Raw genomic sequence first — 16,045 nt, forward strand, 5'->3', positions numbered from 1 at the left:
CTTATGGGATGCCAGTGCTGCAGGTGCCACTCCACGGCAGCGGCCCCAAACAACTCTTTTCAAACACCTGACTTTAGAGAGGTGTAGCATGCAACTTATAAATAGTACTAGAATATGCAATATTTATTTGTAATAATATCTAAATAGATAATTTCTTTCTATTTTTTTTTTTTGACAGGCAGAGTGGACAGTGAGAGAGAGAGACAGAGAGAAAGGTCTTCCTTTGCCGTTGGTTCACCTTCCAATGGCCGCCGCGGATGGCGCGCTGCAGCCAACGCACCATGCTGATCCGATGGCAGGAGCCAGGTACTTATTCTGGTCTCCCATGGGGTGCAGGGCCCAAGCACTTGGGCCATCCTCCACTGCACTCCCTGGCCACAGAAGAGAGCTGGCCTGGAAGAGGGACAACCGGGACTAGAACCCGGTGTGCCGGTGCCGCAAGGTGGAGGATTAGCCTAATGAGCCACAGCGCCAGCTGCTAATTTATTTCTTACACAACACTTTCATTGTTTTTGCCAAATTTTTGCATATGCAAGTTATAATTACAAATGACCAAAAACCCAAACAACCAGGAGAGGTCCAGGCAAAAGCAAGGAGACTAGAACTCAGTCTGTGTCTCCCATGTGGGTGGAATGCGCCCAAACATTTGAGCCATCATCTGTAGCTCACCAGGTTGTGCATTAGCAGAAGCTAATTCAGAAGTGGAGTGGCCAGAACTCAATCCCAGGTATTTGGTTAAGGGATGTGGGTAACACAGGTAGTAACTTAACTGCTGTGCCATGCACCCACCCTTGCTTTTTGTTGTTTCACATTAACAAGATTAAAGTATAAAATCAAAAACTTGATTATGTTATAATGTCGCTTGTTAGTGAATAATAGGAGCAACTTTGCAAAATTGAACAGTTTTCTCATACTAGGAAAATATTTTCTAAATATTTCTTGTTATTCAAAATATATAATGGGTATAGACACAACCCATTTCTTTCTCTTTTTTTAAGATTTATTTTATTTATTTGAAAGACAGAGTTACAGAGAGAGGTAGAGACAGAGAGAGAGGTCTTCCATCTGCTGGTTCACTCCCCAGATGGCCGCAACTACCGAAGCTGTGCCCATCCAAAGTCAGGAGCCAGGAGCTTCCTGCACCTCTATGGGTGCAGAGGCCCAAGGATCTGGGCCATCCTCCATTGCTTTTCCAGGCCACAGCAGAGAGCTGGATTGGAAGAGGAGCAGCTGGGACCAGAACCGACACCCATATGGGATGCTGGTGCTTCAGGACAGAGCTTTAACCCACTGAGCCAGAGCACAGGCCCCTACAACCCATTTCTTTTAAAAATTATTTATTTGAGAGGTAGAGTTATAGACAGAGAGAGGGAGAGACAGAGAGAAAGGTTTTCCATCTGCCAGTTCAATCCCCAAATGGCCACAACACCCAGAGCTGACCTATCTGAAGCCAGGAGCTTCCTCTGGTTCACATAGGTAAACACAACACATTGCTAATTCAACTCTACATAATAAAAAATACATCAAGCAAAATGTTGTGCTTGCTAATTTCTACACTGTAAGTCTAACTTTAAGCTATTGGTATGATAACATTGAATGTAGAGTTTTGAATAGATGTGAGAGGAACATGATGATATAATATTTCCACTATAGAGACACACTATCAGAAGCCTTGGAAAAATTCATCGAATATGTATATAATAAAAGAATGGCCTGGATATAAAAATGCATTAAAACAAAATTATTGTTTGATTTCATTTTAACGTAAACTTTTTGAGGTTTTCTTGTATACATAAATAACCTCCGTCAAAAGACAAAATCACACTTTAATTTAATGATCTTAATTGGCTTTATTTTTGAAATTAGAATTGGGAAGAACTTCACTCTATAGGATAAAATAGTAAGTGTTCTGATGGGCTGAGCTGAAATGTTGGCTATAGACAGAGAAAGGCTGAAAAAAAGCAGAAACAAAAAGACCTAAAAGCAAACTGATCACTTTAAAGTTACTTTCCTTGTAGGGTATGGTAAGGGATACAGAAAATAAGAAAGCAATTGATAGGTTAACATCAAGTTTTTCTTTTTTTTTTTCTTTTCTTTTTTTTTTTTCTTTTTTTTCTTTCTTTTTTTTTTTTTGGCAGGCAGAGTTAGACAGTGAGAGAGAGAAAGACAGAGAGAAAGGTCTTCCTTCCGTTGGTTCACCCCACAAATGGCTGCTACGGCCGGCGTGCTGCACCGATCCGAAGCCAGGAGCCAGGTGCTTCTCCTGGTCTCCCATGCGGGTGCAGGGCCTAAGCACTTGGGCCATCCTCCACTGCCTTCTCAGGCCAAGGCAGAGAGCTGGACTGGAAGAGGAGCAACCATGACAGAATCCGGTGACCCAACTGGGACTAGAACCTGGGGTGCCGGCGCCGCAGGCAGAGGATTAGCATAGTGAGCCAGGGCACCGGCCTAACATTAAGTTTTTCTAGCTCACTTCTTTTGGATAAGGATGAAGCAAGTGGGAAATTCATAATCATGCCAACTGAAAACTTGACTGTTTTGGAAATTTAATTGATGTCCCTCTAACCATGATTTCCCAGAAGGTCAGATAATCAGCTTGGAATATTAGTGTGAGTGACTCCATTTTGGTTTTTAGCATGGTCTACTGGAGATGAGTGCAAGAGCTTAGTGTTAAACAATGGCCCTTTGTAATTTTTATTTAGTACTTCAAAAGCACAGTTATAGTAAAAGTAGCAAATTACCCAGATGATTTTATAGAATAAAAAATGAACAAGGTTCTGATTTAGATTTCTATTTAATAGGACTCTACCTCATACCTATCTCTTGTGAAATAATGACAGAACTCTGAGAGTCAGAGAATTGGGGGTACATATACTCGAAAATGGTGCCAAGGAAAATGGCAAAACATGCAGCAATGCACATGCTCACAGAAGAGAGGTAGGAAGGAAAGAGCTGTGAATGGTGAGGTACCTGGGTCTAAGCAAGCCAGTGGAATTCTGATATAACCCACTAGCTAGTACATGTTACTTAGCATGTTGCTACCAAGAACCAGTAGATCCACAGAGGCTTTATATAGTTCAGAAAACCAGGACCTAGCATTGGATGCCCAATTGCACTGATGATTGCTGATCAAGCTGCAAATGAGACAGATAATGCCCTAGGACACAGTATACATTTCATTTTTGATACTTTGATGTTTTAATGCCAAAGTACATGGTGGACCCTAAATTGGAAAATGCAGAATTGAATAAGCTTAACTCAAATTGACCTAGATTGATTTTCTCATTGCTCAGCAGAAAGGGGGTTGAAGATATAATTAGATCATATACAAAAACCTGAATACACTTCTTTTTTAAAATTTAGATTCAATCTCTGAAATATATCCTTAGTATACTAACATTCACTGAACATTTCTAGGGGCAGGCAATGCACTAAGTGTTATAAAAGCATATGTTACCTAGGGCCATTCTTGCATAGTGTAGTTAAATTTCTACCTTCATTTTTACATTGTTTCTCTTTGAGAACAGGATGCTTTGCTGTCAACATTTCTCCCACAGCCAAGACCCCTTAAGTACAATATGGCTGCCGGAGAGACTTTCAGAAGACCTCAAACTTCATAACAATCAAGTTTCCCTGCTAAATAACACACTCACTGGTAGGCGATCATAATGACAACCACATAAAAGGACAAAAAAAGGAGGCAGCTTCCTGGGTCCAAGAATTATGATGTACCTTTCTCAGAGAACCCTTCAAATTTACTAGTATATTTCTTTTCTTCAATTCTATTGCTCTATATCTGCAGTTCCTGGGCTGGCTGCAGGTTGAGAAGTTGATTTGTTAGCTAGCTTCCCATTTTCTCAATCTTTGGCCACCGACTGAATAATATTTATATTGTTGATGTTGTTTTTTGTTTTTTAATTGGATCCAATACTAAAATGGACAAAGGACCTGATTTTAGTGTCCAACCTCACATAGCAGAGTTCCCGAAAAAAGGAGATAAAAATTACAACAATCTTGAATACAAGCTTCATATCACATTTTCAGGTGAAGAAATGAGGTCATTCTTTAAAATTATTTTTTTTTATTTGAAAGAAATTGAGATAGATTAATACACACACACACAATTTGGAACTCCAAAATTTTTCATTTATTTTCAATTTATTTGACTTACACAGAGATGGAGAAATCCTGATACTGCTATAATATGAGTCTCTCAACAGACAGGACTAGCCAAAGCCAGGAGCCTGGATCTGTCTGGATTCCCTCACATGGGTGACAGGGCCCATCATCCACTGCCTCCCAGGGTATGCACTACTAGAGAGCTGGATCAGAAGTAGAGCTGGGACTCAAATCTAAGGACTCCAACATGTGCTGTGGGCATCCCAAGCTACATCTTATATTTATGTTTACTCTGAAACAAATATATATGTGAAACTGAGGTTTAAAAGTATTATAAAATTTGTAACTAGAGCCAAACATTGGGCACACCTTTTAAGATGCTGCTGACAGGGACTTCAGGGCCCCTAGAAAGGAAAGGAAGAAATCTACATGGTGTAACCCTCCAGGAACCTGAGAGATGGGAGAAATATATAAAATGTAACATTCTGATGTTGCTGTATCTGGGGAATGGCTTGCCTATCATAGACCTGATTGAGTACTCTGCAAACTTCTAGGCAAAATAGAATGTGATTCCTCTGATTGGCTGATGTTGAATGCTTCCTTAGTATATACCTCTACCAATCAGATGAACTTCCTCCTTTAGAAACAAATAAAAACCCCTCTTCACAGCGCTGCATTGGATGCCTCTTTCAGGGTAGTAAGTCCCTTTCAGCCAGCCCACCCACCTGCTGGGTGCCTTCTCAGCTTTTTAAGTGAACATTCTTCTCTTTGCTCACTCTTCCTTTCCCATGTGCCTCATTCTTCATGGTCATAAGACAAAGAACACAGAGGACAAGAAAAGTTGTAACCCAGAAGACTGCACCACTCCTCTATGAACCTGACAGAGGGGAGAACCTGTGACCCCATGGGAGAAGAGAGGCTGCAACACAGGAGCTGTAACATGGGAGCTGTGTCATTTGTAAAGAATCTGGTGAAAATAAGAATCTGCCACATTTCGTGGGGACAAGCCACCTGAGCAACTGGAACCACAGATTCCTCCTGTCACTACTCCTGCAACCCTGCCTTCATCCTACATCAGAATGCTTCTGTTCAGGGCTCTGAAATGCTTCAGATTCCAGCTTCCTACTGATGTGTACCTTGGGAGGAAGCAGATGATAGCTCAAGTACTTGGGGCCCTGCCACCCATGTGGAAGACCTGGATTAAGTTCCAAGCTCCTGGGTTTGGCCTGGCCCACTCTTGGAGTTGTAGGCATTTGCAAAGTGAGCCAGTAGATAGAAGGTCTCTCTCTCTCTCTCTCTCTCTCTCTCTCTTTCTTTCTCTCTCTCTCTCTCCCCCTAATGTCCTCTCACTGCTTGTCTGTCATCCAAACAAAGTCATTTTTAAAACTGTGCAACTCTTAAGTGGCAATTCTAAAATTTTAGCCTGGGTCTACCTGACCCTAGAGTCCATTCTTAATGACAAAATAGGTGTATGGAAAAATGAATCAACCTAAATATGTTTGAAAGTGTTGGAATAAATTTGCTAAATTAGTTGATCGAGTAGATATGTTGGTCTAATAATACTCATGTACTAGCATGTATATCCCTGAATTTTTAGATATTTTTGATCAAACTTGCTCAGCAGAGGAGGAAATACTTAAATGAAGCCCATGTTATATAAAATATATATTTGCTTTTCTTAGATTAGAAATATTAACAATTGAAATTAAAGAAAATAAATATATTTTAAGCTTCACACAGAAAGTAGCTGAATTTATTTAGTAGTTTTTTTTTTCTCCCCAGGAGAAAAAAGAAATTTTTATTAAGCATTTATTATTTGGCAGATACTGTTCCCAAGTATATGGGTTAGGAAATATGAGATAGAATAATCCCCTGTTGTCTTATAGCATACATTGTACTGTGGAAGACAAAAAGAAGTTATAAACCATGCATACATACTATGTCAGGTTGTGATTAGCAAGATAAAGAAGAATAGATCAGATCAATGATATGGAGAGAGACAATGGAAGAGAAGTTACCATTTTACATAGGAGAGACAGTTGAAGACACTGCTAAGGTGACATCTAAGACCTAAGGAAAATCCAAACAATGAACTAGTGGTAGAATTTTCCCCCCTCCAACTGGAGAAGAGTGCAGAATGTAGTAATGTATATACTGGGCCTAAATTAATATTAAAGTTGTATGTATCTAGATGTTAAGCAGGATATTTTTCCCCAAATCTATACAAATTTTAAAACTTGGCAGTGTTGTTTTTGCTAGATACTTATCAATAATCATAAGATGGTTTAATTTTTTTTAAAAAAGAAAGCAATTAACAATATTAATAACATTATTTAAACAAGAAACACCGCTCCTGCCAATCTGGGATATTATAATTTTCTTCAGGATTTCTAAATACAGAAGTATATTTAATTTATTACTGGCATTAATATAATCTTGATAAATAGAAAAAACAAATAATTACTTTTAATTATTAAGTGTGATTTTATAGCAGTATTTCTTTTATTTTAAAAATAAACCAAACTAATTTACCAATATATGTATCAAATATGAATCAGAAACCATGGGAATATTTGCCAAAGATTTTATCTTTAATAATAAATTTATTACTAATAAAGTATTTTTGTATTTGTAATTTGTATGGGATATATGTATAATTTTATCTGTAATCACAGATGCAAAGAATTCATCATTTATCAGAAATCAATGTTACCTAATCAATATAAAAATAAAAGCATAAAAACATCATTATATTAGAAATTATCATTAATGTGTTAATTATATTGCATTTGTATGTGTAACATTTATCAAATAAGATATTTGGCATGAAGGTTTCCAACTGAATGTCATTGAAACAGTTGTTTGTGCATCATAATGACAAAGCTTACATTTTCATATTATAAAGATGTAAAACAAATATTCTATTCCAATGAAAATAACAGGAATATGAGAATTAATGTATAATTTGGTTTAATTACATATGCATATATAATACAAATTATTTGTACAATACAAATACAAATAATAATTAAGTATACTATATAAATAAATGTATAATATACTTAATGATTATGTATTCGTAAACTTAATGATTAAAAATGATCAAAATACAAGTATGTCTAAGTTCACCTACCTTAAGAACATCTCCTTGTGCTAAATGAAATGTTCTGGCTGAAATATTGATTCCTTTTCCTGCTTGAACCTGAATACTATAAATGCATTCGTGGTTGTTTTCATAGTTGAGTGGATAATTTGGAGAGAGCAAAATTCCTTCATTATTTGTTGCAGATGCACCACATTCAGCTGCAGATAAAACAGAATATTGAAGCACAGTTTAATAGAAAGCATTATCAATGTCATGAAATTTCATGTATGGAAGTATAAATGCATTTCACCTTATCTAGATTCTAGCAAGAAATTAATGTACATACTGACTGTGAATTATACATGATTTATTCTATCTTCAAATGACATATGTATAGAAAAGGACTACTACTGTCCATACAGAGGGCACTTGCATATAAATGGAAATACATTTCAACAATGCTTTCCCTGGATGAAAGGATGGGATGGGGAAAACATGAGAGCTAAAATTTTTCAATGTGTAATTTAGGTGTATAGATGTCTAATGAAAATACATTCAAATTTATGTTTTAATTCTTTAAAGTATAAAAAAGGTAGAGATTAATTATTTTAGAGTGATTTTCATTTGATATTTTTATTTTAACTTTAAACAAATTCAACAATTTCTCTTCCAGAAACAGCATTCTTCTAATTCAAAAACTTTAATAACAAAAAGGAACTAAATAATATATTGCTTTTGAAAAATGATATAATAGCTAAAACCCACCAACCAATAAATCATAATAAATTGAGCATCATTGAGTATTATATCAACCTTTCTCAGTGTATAAGATAAACTGAATTAAAGCATTCTCATAATAAGAATATGGTACCACTAACTCTCTAGGAAGAATTTTACAAAATTTGAGGAAGAGTCTATCCAGTTAGGCTGAATTGAGAAATTCTCAACAAAATTAGTAAAAATTTAAGTTAATTTATTATAATTTAAAAAGCTTGCAGCACTATTGAAAAATCAAGTAAGTTCTTATAATTCTTAAATATGTTTCAGAAATTCAATGAACTCAGTTTTCTATCTTATTTAATAACCTGATCCACATTTCCAAATCTTAGATCAGGAAGCTTAAGGTTTTTAAATTTTTAACTTAAAAAGAAGCAAAGTCGTTATTTTCCAGAAACAAGATTTGTAAAGTAACAATATATGGAAACAGTCATAGGAATTAGACAAGATGAAGTTAAATGAATAGCTTTATTTTTAAAATGCTAAACATTTATGAGAAAAAAAAAAGCAAAAGAAAAATGCCTAATGAGGTACTGAAAATGATGAAGCAATTTGTGTGATACCAACATTGTGTGAAATAATAATAAAAACAAATGGTGTGATACTAACAATCAACCAGTCCCATGAGAAAACATCACACAGTGGAAGCCTCTTCCAAATTTCTTTTAAAGGAAAAGAAAAACTCAAACTCTCAGTACTGACTTAAATGATTTTCATGTTACTTAAACATGTTCAAACATAAAATTAGACATGTTCTTATGTTTTTAGTTGTACATAATTACAATATTAAAACAAATGTACAAATACAAGAACAAAAATGACAAAACAATAAAATGTTATAGAACTACATGTATCTAATGTAGCATTAAGACTTTGTTTTCCTGAAATTAAATCATCTTTGGCTATATAGATCAGGAAACAGCTACTATAGTATATGTTTTTGGGGTTTACTAATCCTTTAATACACTGCATTATGTAGTGACTCAGTTTTCCCTCAACTGCTGCCTCTATAAACTTTCGAGAAACGTTCATCTGCATAGTACAAGATGCCATGGGTCCTACACTTGGTGGGAAAAAGTCATTTACCTGTGAAATATGCCTCATTAATTTTTCATGCTATTATCCAAATCCAGGTATGCTTATGGAGGCATGAAGACAAATGTATCCAATCACACATATAATCCAGAAAGCACACATATTTTTCATTTAAATTATTTTAAAGAAAATGCAAAGAATTTTAAATTATTTTATAGAATCATGAAGTTCAGAAAATATGCTCTTGGATGCCAGCTTACACCCTGAATACATTAAGAACTGAGGATTTAAAATTCAGAGAGTTAGGGGCCGGTGCTGTGGCACCATGGGTTAATGCCCTGGCTTGAAGCGCTGGCATCCCATATGGGTGCTGGTTCGAGACCCCGCTGCTCCACTTCCAATCCAGCTCTCTGCTGTGGCCTGGGAAAGAAGTAGAAGATGGCCCAAGTCCTTGGGCCCCTGCACCCATGTGGGAGACCCAGAAGAAGCTCCTGGCTCCTAGATAAGAATCGGTGCAACTCTAGCCATTGTGGCCAATTGGGGAGTGAACCATCAGATGCAAGACCCTTCTCTCTCTGCCTCTCCTATCTCCGTGTAACTCTGACTTTCCAATAAATAAATAAATCTTTTAAAAAAATTCAGAGTTAGATTCAAAATCAAGCCCTGTTTCTACCTACCAACATGGTGTTGGTCTTCATAAGTAAGTAGTGTGTGCAATTATTCTTAGGTGTTTAAATTTAACTCCCTATAAAAAATAAGAGTGCGAATAAGAGAGGGAGGAGATGTACAGTTCAGCACAGGCTCACTTGGACTTACCCCTAATGGTAGAGCTAGAAACATGCCATGGGATTCAAAATTCCATTAAGTTGGCAGGTACAAATGTTATCTTACTAGTTAAAGTGATCAGTTTATGTTCATAATTTATCATAAAGATAGGACTAAGTGTCAAAGGGATCACATAAATAAGACTAGTGTCTGCTAATAATAATTGATAGAATTAAAAAGGAGAGAATGACCCAACATGGGAAGCAGGATACACAGCAGACTCATAGAATGGCAAATGCTCTAAATGGCACTCTGGCCTCAGAATCAGCCCTTAAGGCATTCAGATCTGGCTAAAAATCCCATGAAAGTTTCTTAGGCATGGGAAGCCAAAACACTGTGGTAAAAAATGACCTAAATGAAAAATCTCTGTGAGTGAGGTCCCAGTAGAAAGAACGGGCCATCAAAGAAGGAGGTACCTTTCTCTGAAGGGAGGAGAGAACTTTCACTTTGATTATGGCCTTGTCTAAATAAGGTCAGCATTTGTGAACTCATCAAGCTTCCATATCCTTGGCAGCTCATGAAAAGAGCCTCAGGTGATTACTGACATCATAAATAAGAGTGTCAATCGTTAATTCAACAGGAGTCACTGTGCACTTCCCCATGTAGGATCTCTGTCCTTAATGTGTCATACTATGAGTATTAATGGTAAAACCTGTCTTCAAACTGTACTTGATACTTTGTGTGCTGTGTGAGTGCAAATTGTTGAAATTTACCTAGTATATATTAAGTTGATCTTCTGTATATAACGATGATTAAAAGTGAATCTTAATGAAGAATGAGATGGGAGAGGGAGTAGGAGGTGGGATAGTCTGCGGTTGTGAGGGAGGTTATGGGGTGAAAAACCGATATAATCTGAAAGTTGTAATTTGAAAATTTATATTTATTAAATAAAAGTTAAAAAAATAAAAAACAAAAACATACCACGTACTACATAGGTGCCATAAATATATAAAAAAGGAAGTCGTGTGTGTGTATGTGCATGCATGCACACATGACAAAAAACGTTGTTAACACACACAAGTAGTCTATGTAGAACATTAAGCACAGCGCTAGCACACAAGAGCTCAACAAATTAAAGTCTGATGAATATATTGAGTAAATATTAATGATTATACCTTGCTACATATACTAGACAGATAAAAAAAGAAAAGAAGTTTGGAATATTTATCTTGTCTCCAGTTTGATGAAATCTATTCATGTATAGAAATTATTTATCTCGGAAAAGACAGATGACACTTCCTAATTTTTGAGAATCACTTATGATATTAAAATTACTTTAGGGACTGGTACTGTGGCACAGCAGGTTAAAACCCTGGCCTGAAGTGCCGGCATCCATATGGGCGCCGGTTCTAGTCCAAGCCACTCCTCTTCCAATCCAGCTCTCTGCTATGGCCTGGGAAAGCAGTAGAAGATGGCCCATGTCCTTGGGTCTCTGTACTCATGTGGGAGACCTAGAAGAAGCTCCTGGCTCCTGGCTTCAGATCGGCACAGCTCTGGTCATTGCGGCCATCTGGGGAGTGAAACAGCGGATGGAAGACCTCTCTCTCTGTCTCTACCTCTCTCCGTAACTCTTTCAAACAAATAAAATAAATCTTAAAAAAAAATTACTTTAACAGCTTTTGTAATTTGAGCAACACACAACCTCCCCCCCTTAAAAAAGCAAAGCCAAGAGATAAGTTATTTTAACTGCCCTTTTAAAAATACTAATAATTTATTGTCAATTTCTCAACATTTGGATAAGTAGTAAGTGCCTTTATCAAGAAACACTATTTGGTTTTTACTATATAATTTAAAGGAGAATTTTCTTTATATTAAAAATAAAATGTTTATTTATATTTTACCATTTCAATGTTGGTTTAAATTCACTATACATGATTTTCTGCTTGGTGAAATAAAATTAAGACAAATCAAATTGGAAGAATTAAGAAAGATAATTTGAATTATATTAGCACTTTTTTTGCAAGTGAAAGTAGATTTTATTGTAAAACACATATTCCTGCTTGCCAGGAGAGGTACAGCAGTGAGAGGTCCATCCAGGTCTGGATTTTGGGATCTTACAAAGGGACTGCATGTCAACTGATAAGTTCTTATGTACAGTTTCAATATGTCAGGGTCTGCTTAGTTTTTTCTATGTCTGTTGCAGATCAGTCATGGTTCCTGACCACTAAACAACTATTACCATGCCTACCACTTCAGAGATGTGACAGTGGAGAAATATTCTTTTTAAAAATATTTTAAAGATATATTTTATGTATTTCAAAGGCAGAGTTACAGAGAAAGAGAAAAGGAGAAACAGAAATATCTTCTACCCACTGGTTCACTCCCCAGATGGCCCCAAATGGCCAGAGCTGAGCCAGGCCAATGCCAGGAGCCAGGAAGTTCATCTGGGTCTCATTCGTGGGTACAGGCACCCAAGGACTTGGGCCATTCTCTGCTGCTTTCTCAGGGGCATTAGCAGGGAGTTGGATAGGAAGTGGTGCAGCCAGGACTCAAATTGGTGCCTTTATGGGATGACAGCATTGCAGACCACACTTTAACCTGTTATGCCACATTGCAAGCCCTGAGAAATACTCTTCACTTGACCAATTAAGACAGGTTCTGCCTACCTGATCAGTCATAAAATACTTGAGATCTGCTACTTAGTTCCTCATAAGGGTATCTATGGGTATGCAATCACTTCATTTTTGGGGTAATGTCTTTTGTCTAATCAGTGGATGGCAGGTTTCATACAAATACCTCTTTCCCTATTATCACAGGGGATCCTCCTAACATTTTAATTGACCTTTTTAAATCTTCAAGTACCTCCTTTTTCCCCCAGAAAACATATTGGCCCTAAATGCCCTTAGGGCATTTGGAAATTATGGAATAACAACTGTTACGGCTACTTTGTGCTGATAAGGGGGATTGAGCTGGATTAACAGCACAGTATTTTCTGAGGGTTGGTCTAAGGATCTCTGGTATTGTGAGCATTCCATCTGGGGCTCCATCCATAGCACCATTTGTACCTTGCAGCCTCTGGATCCATTGTTGGAACAGACAATATAAACTGTGAGGTCCTGATGGAAATGAAAATACACAGACCCATGTTGAAAAAGTGTTAAAAATTTAAACAGACCAATAGAGCAATAAACCAAGCCTGGGAAGCTTCTTATCATGGCATCCCGTGCAACTGCATGGATTTCACTTTAGCTCCATCAGTCTTGTTTGTGAGCCAGATCGAACAAGGTCTAATGCTGAAACTAACAACAATGGATCCAAATCAAAGAATAAGCATGACTGTAGCTCTTCTCTGCAATACACTGACAAAGAACATTTTCCAAATACAAATCCAATCTGGCTCTTTATGCTTAAGTTATATTCACCATCAGCAAGTCAAAGTCCACAGAAGGACATAAAAGGCTATGTACAATGTGACTCCAATCTGTTTTCACACCTATTATCCACCATTCTCTCCCATGGAGCTTGTAATTCACTTCTCAGCTACTGGCCCTTGCTCACAGTTTCACACACTGACCTTTTGAACATGCTGTTTTCTCTGCACATAAGCACCATCTCTGGCCTAACCAGATGTGAATAAAAAATAAAGGTCTGAATACAAGAAGAAAATGACTTGATATGAAACTATACGGTTACGGTTCTTTCCAGCATCCAGTGACTGTGATAGTATATGAAATAATGTCACATTGAAGAATCAGGAATAATTCTCAGAAATAATCATCATAAGCTGTACACTCATGAATGTCTATCAAAAATCAACATTTTTGTTGTTTATTACATGAATAGCACAGCAATTTTTCAGCAAGTATTATTTAAAATGAGAAGATGTAAGCATTGACAAATTGTGGTTGAATATTCTTAAGCTCTGTTAATATTAACTAAAAAGCAGCAGCAGAACAGTTAACTACAAGAGGAGCAAGATGGTCAGTTTACTGCAGGAAGAGATGGTTATATAAAAGAACATCAACTACTTGGGAAAAAGGAGTTTGAGATAAGAAAGTCTGAAAAATGCTTCAAGTGGTAGAAGCGAGTTGAAAAACTTATCACCTCCGAGTCATGGTGACATTTATGGACAATATAAACGACTGAAGAGTCACAAATCTGTGACTCACTAGATTATTGCCATGTCAAGTTTTTGAGGCAGGTGGTGTAAGAAATATATGATATAACATGTGCAGCAGAAAAATTTGTTATAATAGAAATAAAGCTGTAAGATTGTTCTGTTAAAAACAATTTACTTGCTTAACAGGGAACCTTGGTTGAGATTGTATCCTAAGATTTGAAATGGCTACAGAGGCAGAAACAGAATTTTCTGCCCTGGAAAACCAAATTGACTAACTGAATAGATTTTTATTAAATTTTATTAGGTTATGGGCATGAAAGGTAGTTGCAATTCTCCTAGAACTTACTTGTTTTTCATATAAATGGCAGATACTTATCATACAATTGTTGAAATGTGCATACACTATAAGAAAGAATATAACTGCGGGTCCTGACCTGTTCTCAGAAGTTGGGAAAGACTCTAAAGGAGTGAATTTGAAAGTAGATGAATGAAAGTAAGTGTGAAGGGAGAAGTGAGTAGGAATATAGAATATTCCAAACAAAATGAACATTTATAAAAACATTATGGATGCTGGGGCATCGTGTCAAGTACTAGAAACCAGAAAACTCAATATGGATGGAATTTTATTTGTGCAAGGTCAGCTAGAGGTAGGTCTCTCAGTGTGGGGTTATCTATTGCTATTGATTTGGTGTAGTAGGAAAAATAAATTTCTTGGATGTGTGTGAATGGATATGCCACTGACTGCTTATTGTTCCTGTGATTGGGGAATACTTTTCGTCTGTGCGGACTTAGGAGATTGGCTGCAACTTTGAAAAAGAGAGAAGACCAAATGAGCTATGGTGATAAACTATACTTTTGACATTTTGGATAAGAAAACTCTAGCTTCAGGTATATGGGGTTGCAATATTTTCTGGAAGAAAGATAAGTATACTTCATATCTAAAAATAAACAAGCACTTTGTTTCCTCCTGTTTCATTGACAGTGAATTTTAAGTACTTGAAAGCTGATATCACTAATTAATAAAACCTAAGCTTAAAAATATGAGTTTCTTACAAAATAATCAATGCTAAGCTATCAGTAAGTTATGTCTACTCACTCTGATTTTAATGAAGGAGGTCATGTTTAAATTATACAAAATAATAATGTGAAAATATTATGCAATTTTGCATAGTGTTTGGGAAATACTTTTGGACAATATGTACTTTTATAGCATATAAATATTTTCTGTGACATCTTAAGTCTATATAATGCAATACATAATGATGTCTTTTCTGAAAAGAGAAAGCCTATTCATATAAAATACTCTGTAACATATACATTATGAAATTTATTTCGGTTGCCAATAAGAAACCCTTTTTTTAAATAAGAAAATAACATGTTGATAAATGTAGCTCTAGGTGGCCTGGCGCAGGAGTGATATATACTGGAATCTGGTGATAAGAACCACTGTTACAGTGAGCAATTCAACAGGGCAGCTATATCTACTGAATTTCAATTTTTTCTTACTGAAAAACAGGCAAGCCCATGCACCATTAATCTCGATTACTGGAGTAAGAAATTCTCTTAGCATCTAGTGTGTACATAAAGTGATATGTTTTCAGATATATTAGTAAGACACTCATCGGTGATTTGGCTGGGAAATTTGAAAAATTTCTATGATCAGATTTTAAAATGTCCATTAGACTTGAATGTCTTATGCTATTTTGTTGCCTTCTCAGGTCATTTTAAAACTATTTTATGAAAGTAGTTAAACAACCTATATTATTGAAAAAACTTAAAAAGTTTTCACATATAAACACATAGTATGCTAAGTCAAATGAGTTGTAGCATTAAATAGAAATATATTTTCTACATATTTAATTATCACAAATGGGGAAAATAATAATAACATAATTTTTGGTCATAGAAGAACATATAGGGATAAAATACAAATTGGTAATTATTTTTGCTTGTGAATAACATTTTAAAAATTTTTTATCAGTTAATTGAAGCTATGCACTCCAAATATAATTTCTATTGTATTTTATCAAATTAAGAAACCATTGATTATAGGTCATGCATTATTTTATGTGTTTCTAAGAAATGAAAAATGTTGCCAATTAACTAGGGGTAGTTTTGTGAAATACATAACAATTTCATAGATT

The 16,045-nt window shown here is 36.0% G+C and overlaps 1 protein-coding gene across 3 annotated transcripts in view; it reads right to left on the minus strand.

Moving 5' to 3' along the window:
- Positions 1-16,045, minus strand: part of CSMD3 (CUB and Sushi multiple domains 3) — a 1,281,859-nt gene that overhangs the window by 338,869 nt on the left and 926,945 nt on the right. For all 3 annotated transcript variants that reach the window (XM_051844770.3, XM_051844772.3, XM_051844771.3), the window contains one exon: positions 7,253-7,422. In XM_051844770.3, the coding sequence (XP_051700730.2) occupies positions 7,253-7,422 (170 nt within the window). The remainder of the gene's footprint in view (positions 1-7,252; positions 7,423-16,045) is intronic.

The sequence above is a fragment of the Oryctolagus cuniculus genome, chromosome 6, assembly GCF_051225735.1.
Source record: "Oryctolagus cuniculus isolate XC-2025 breed Fujian yellow rabbit chromosome 6, ASM5122573v1, whole genome shotgun sequence".
NCBI classification, from domain to species: Eukaryota; Metazoa; Chordata; class Mammalia; order Lagomorpha; family Leporidae; genus Oryctolagus; species Oryctolagus cuniculus.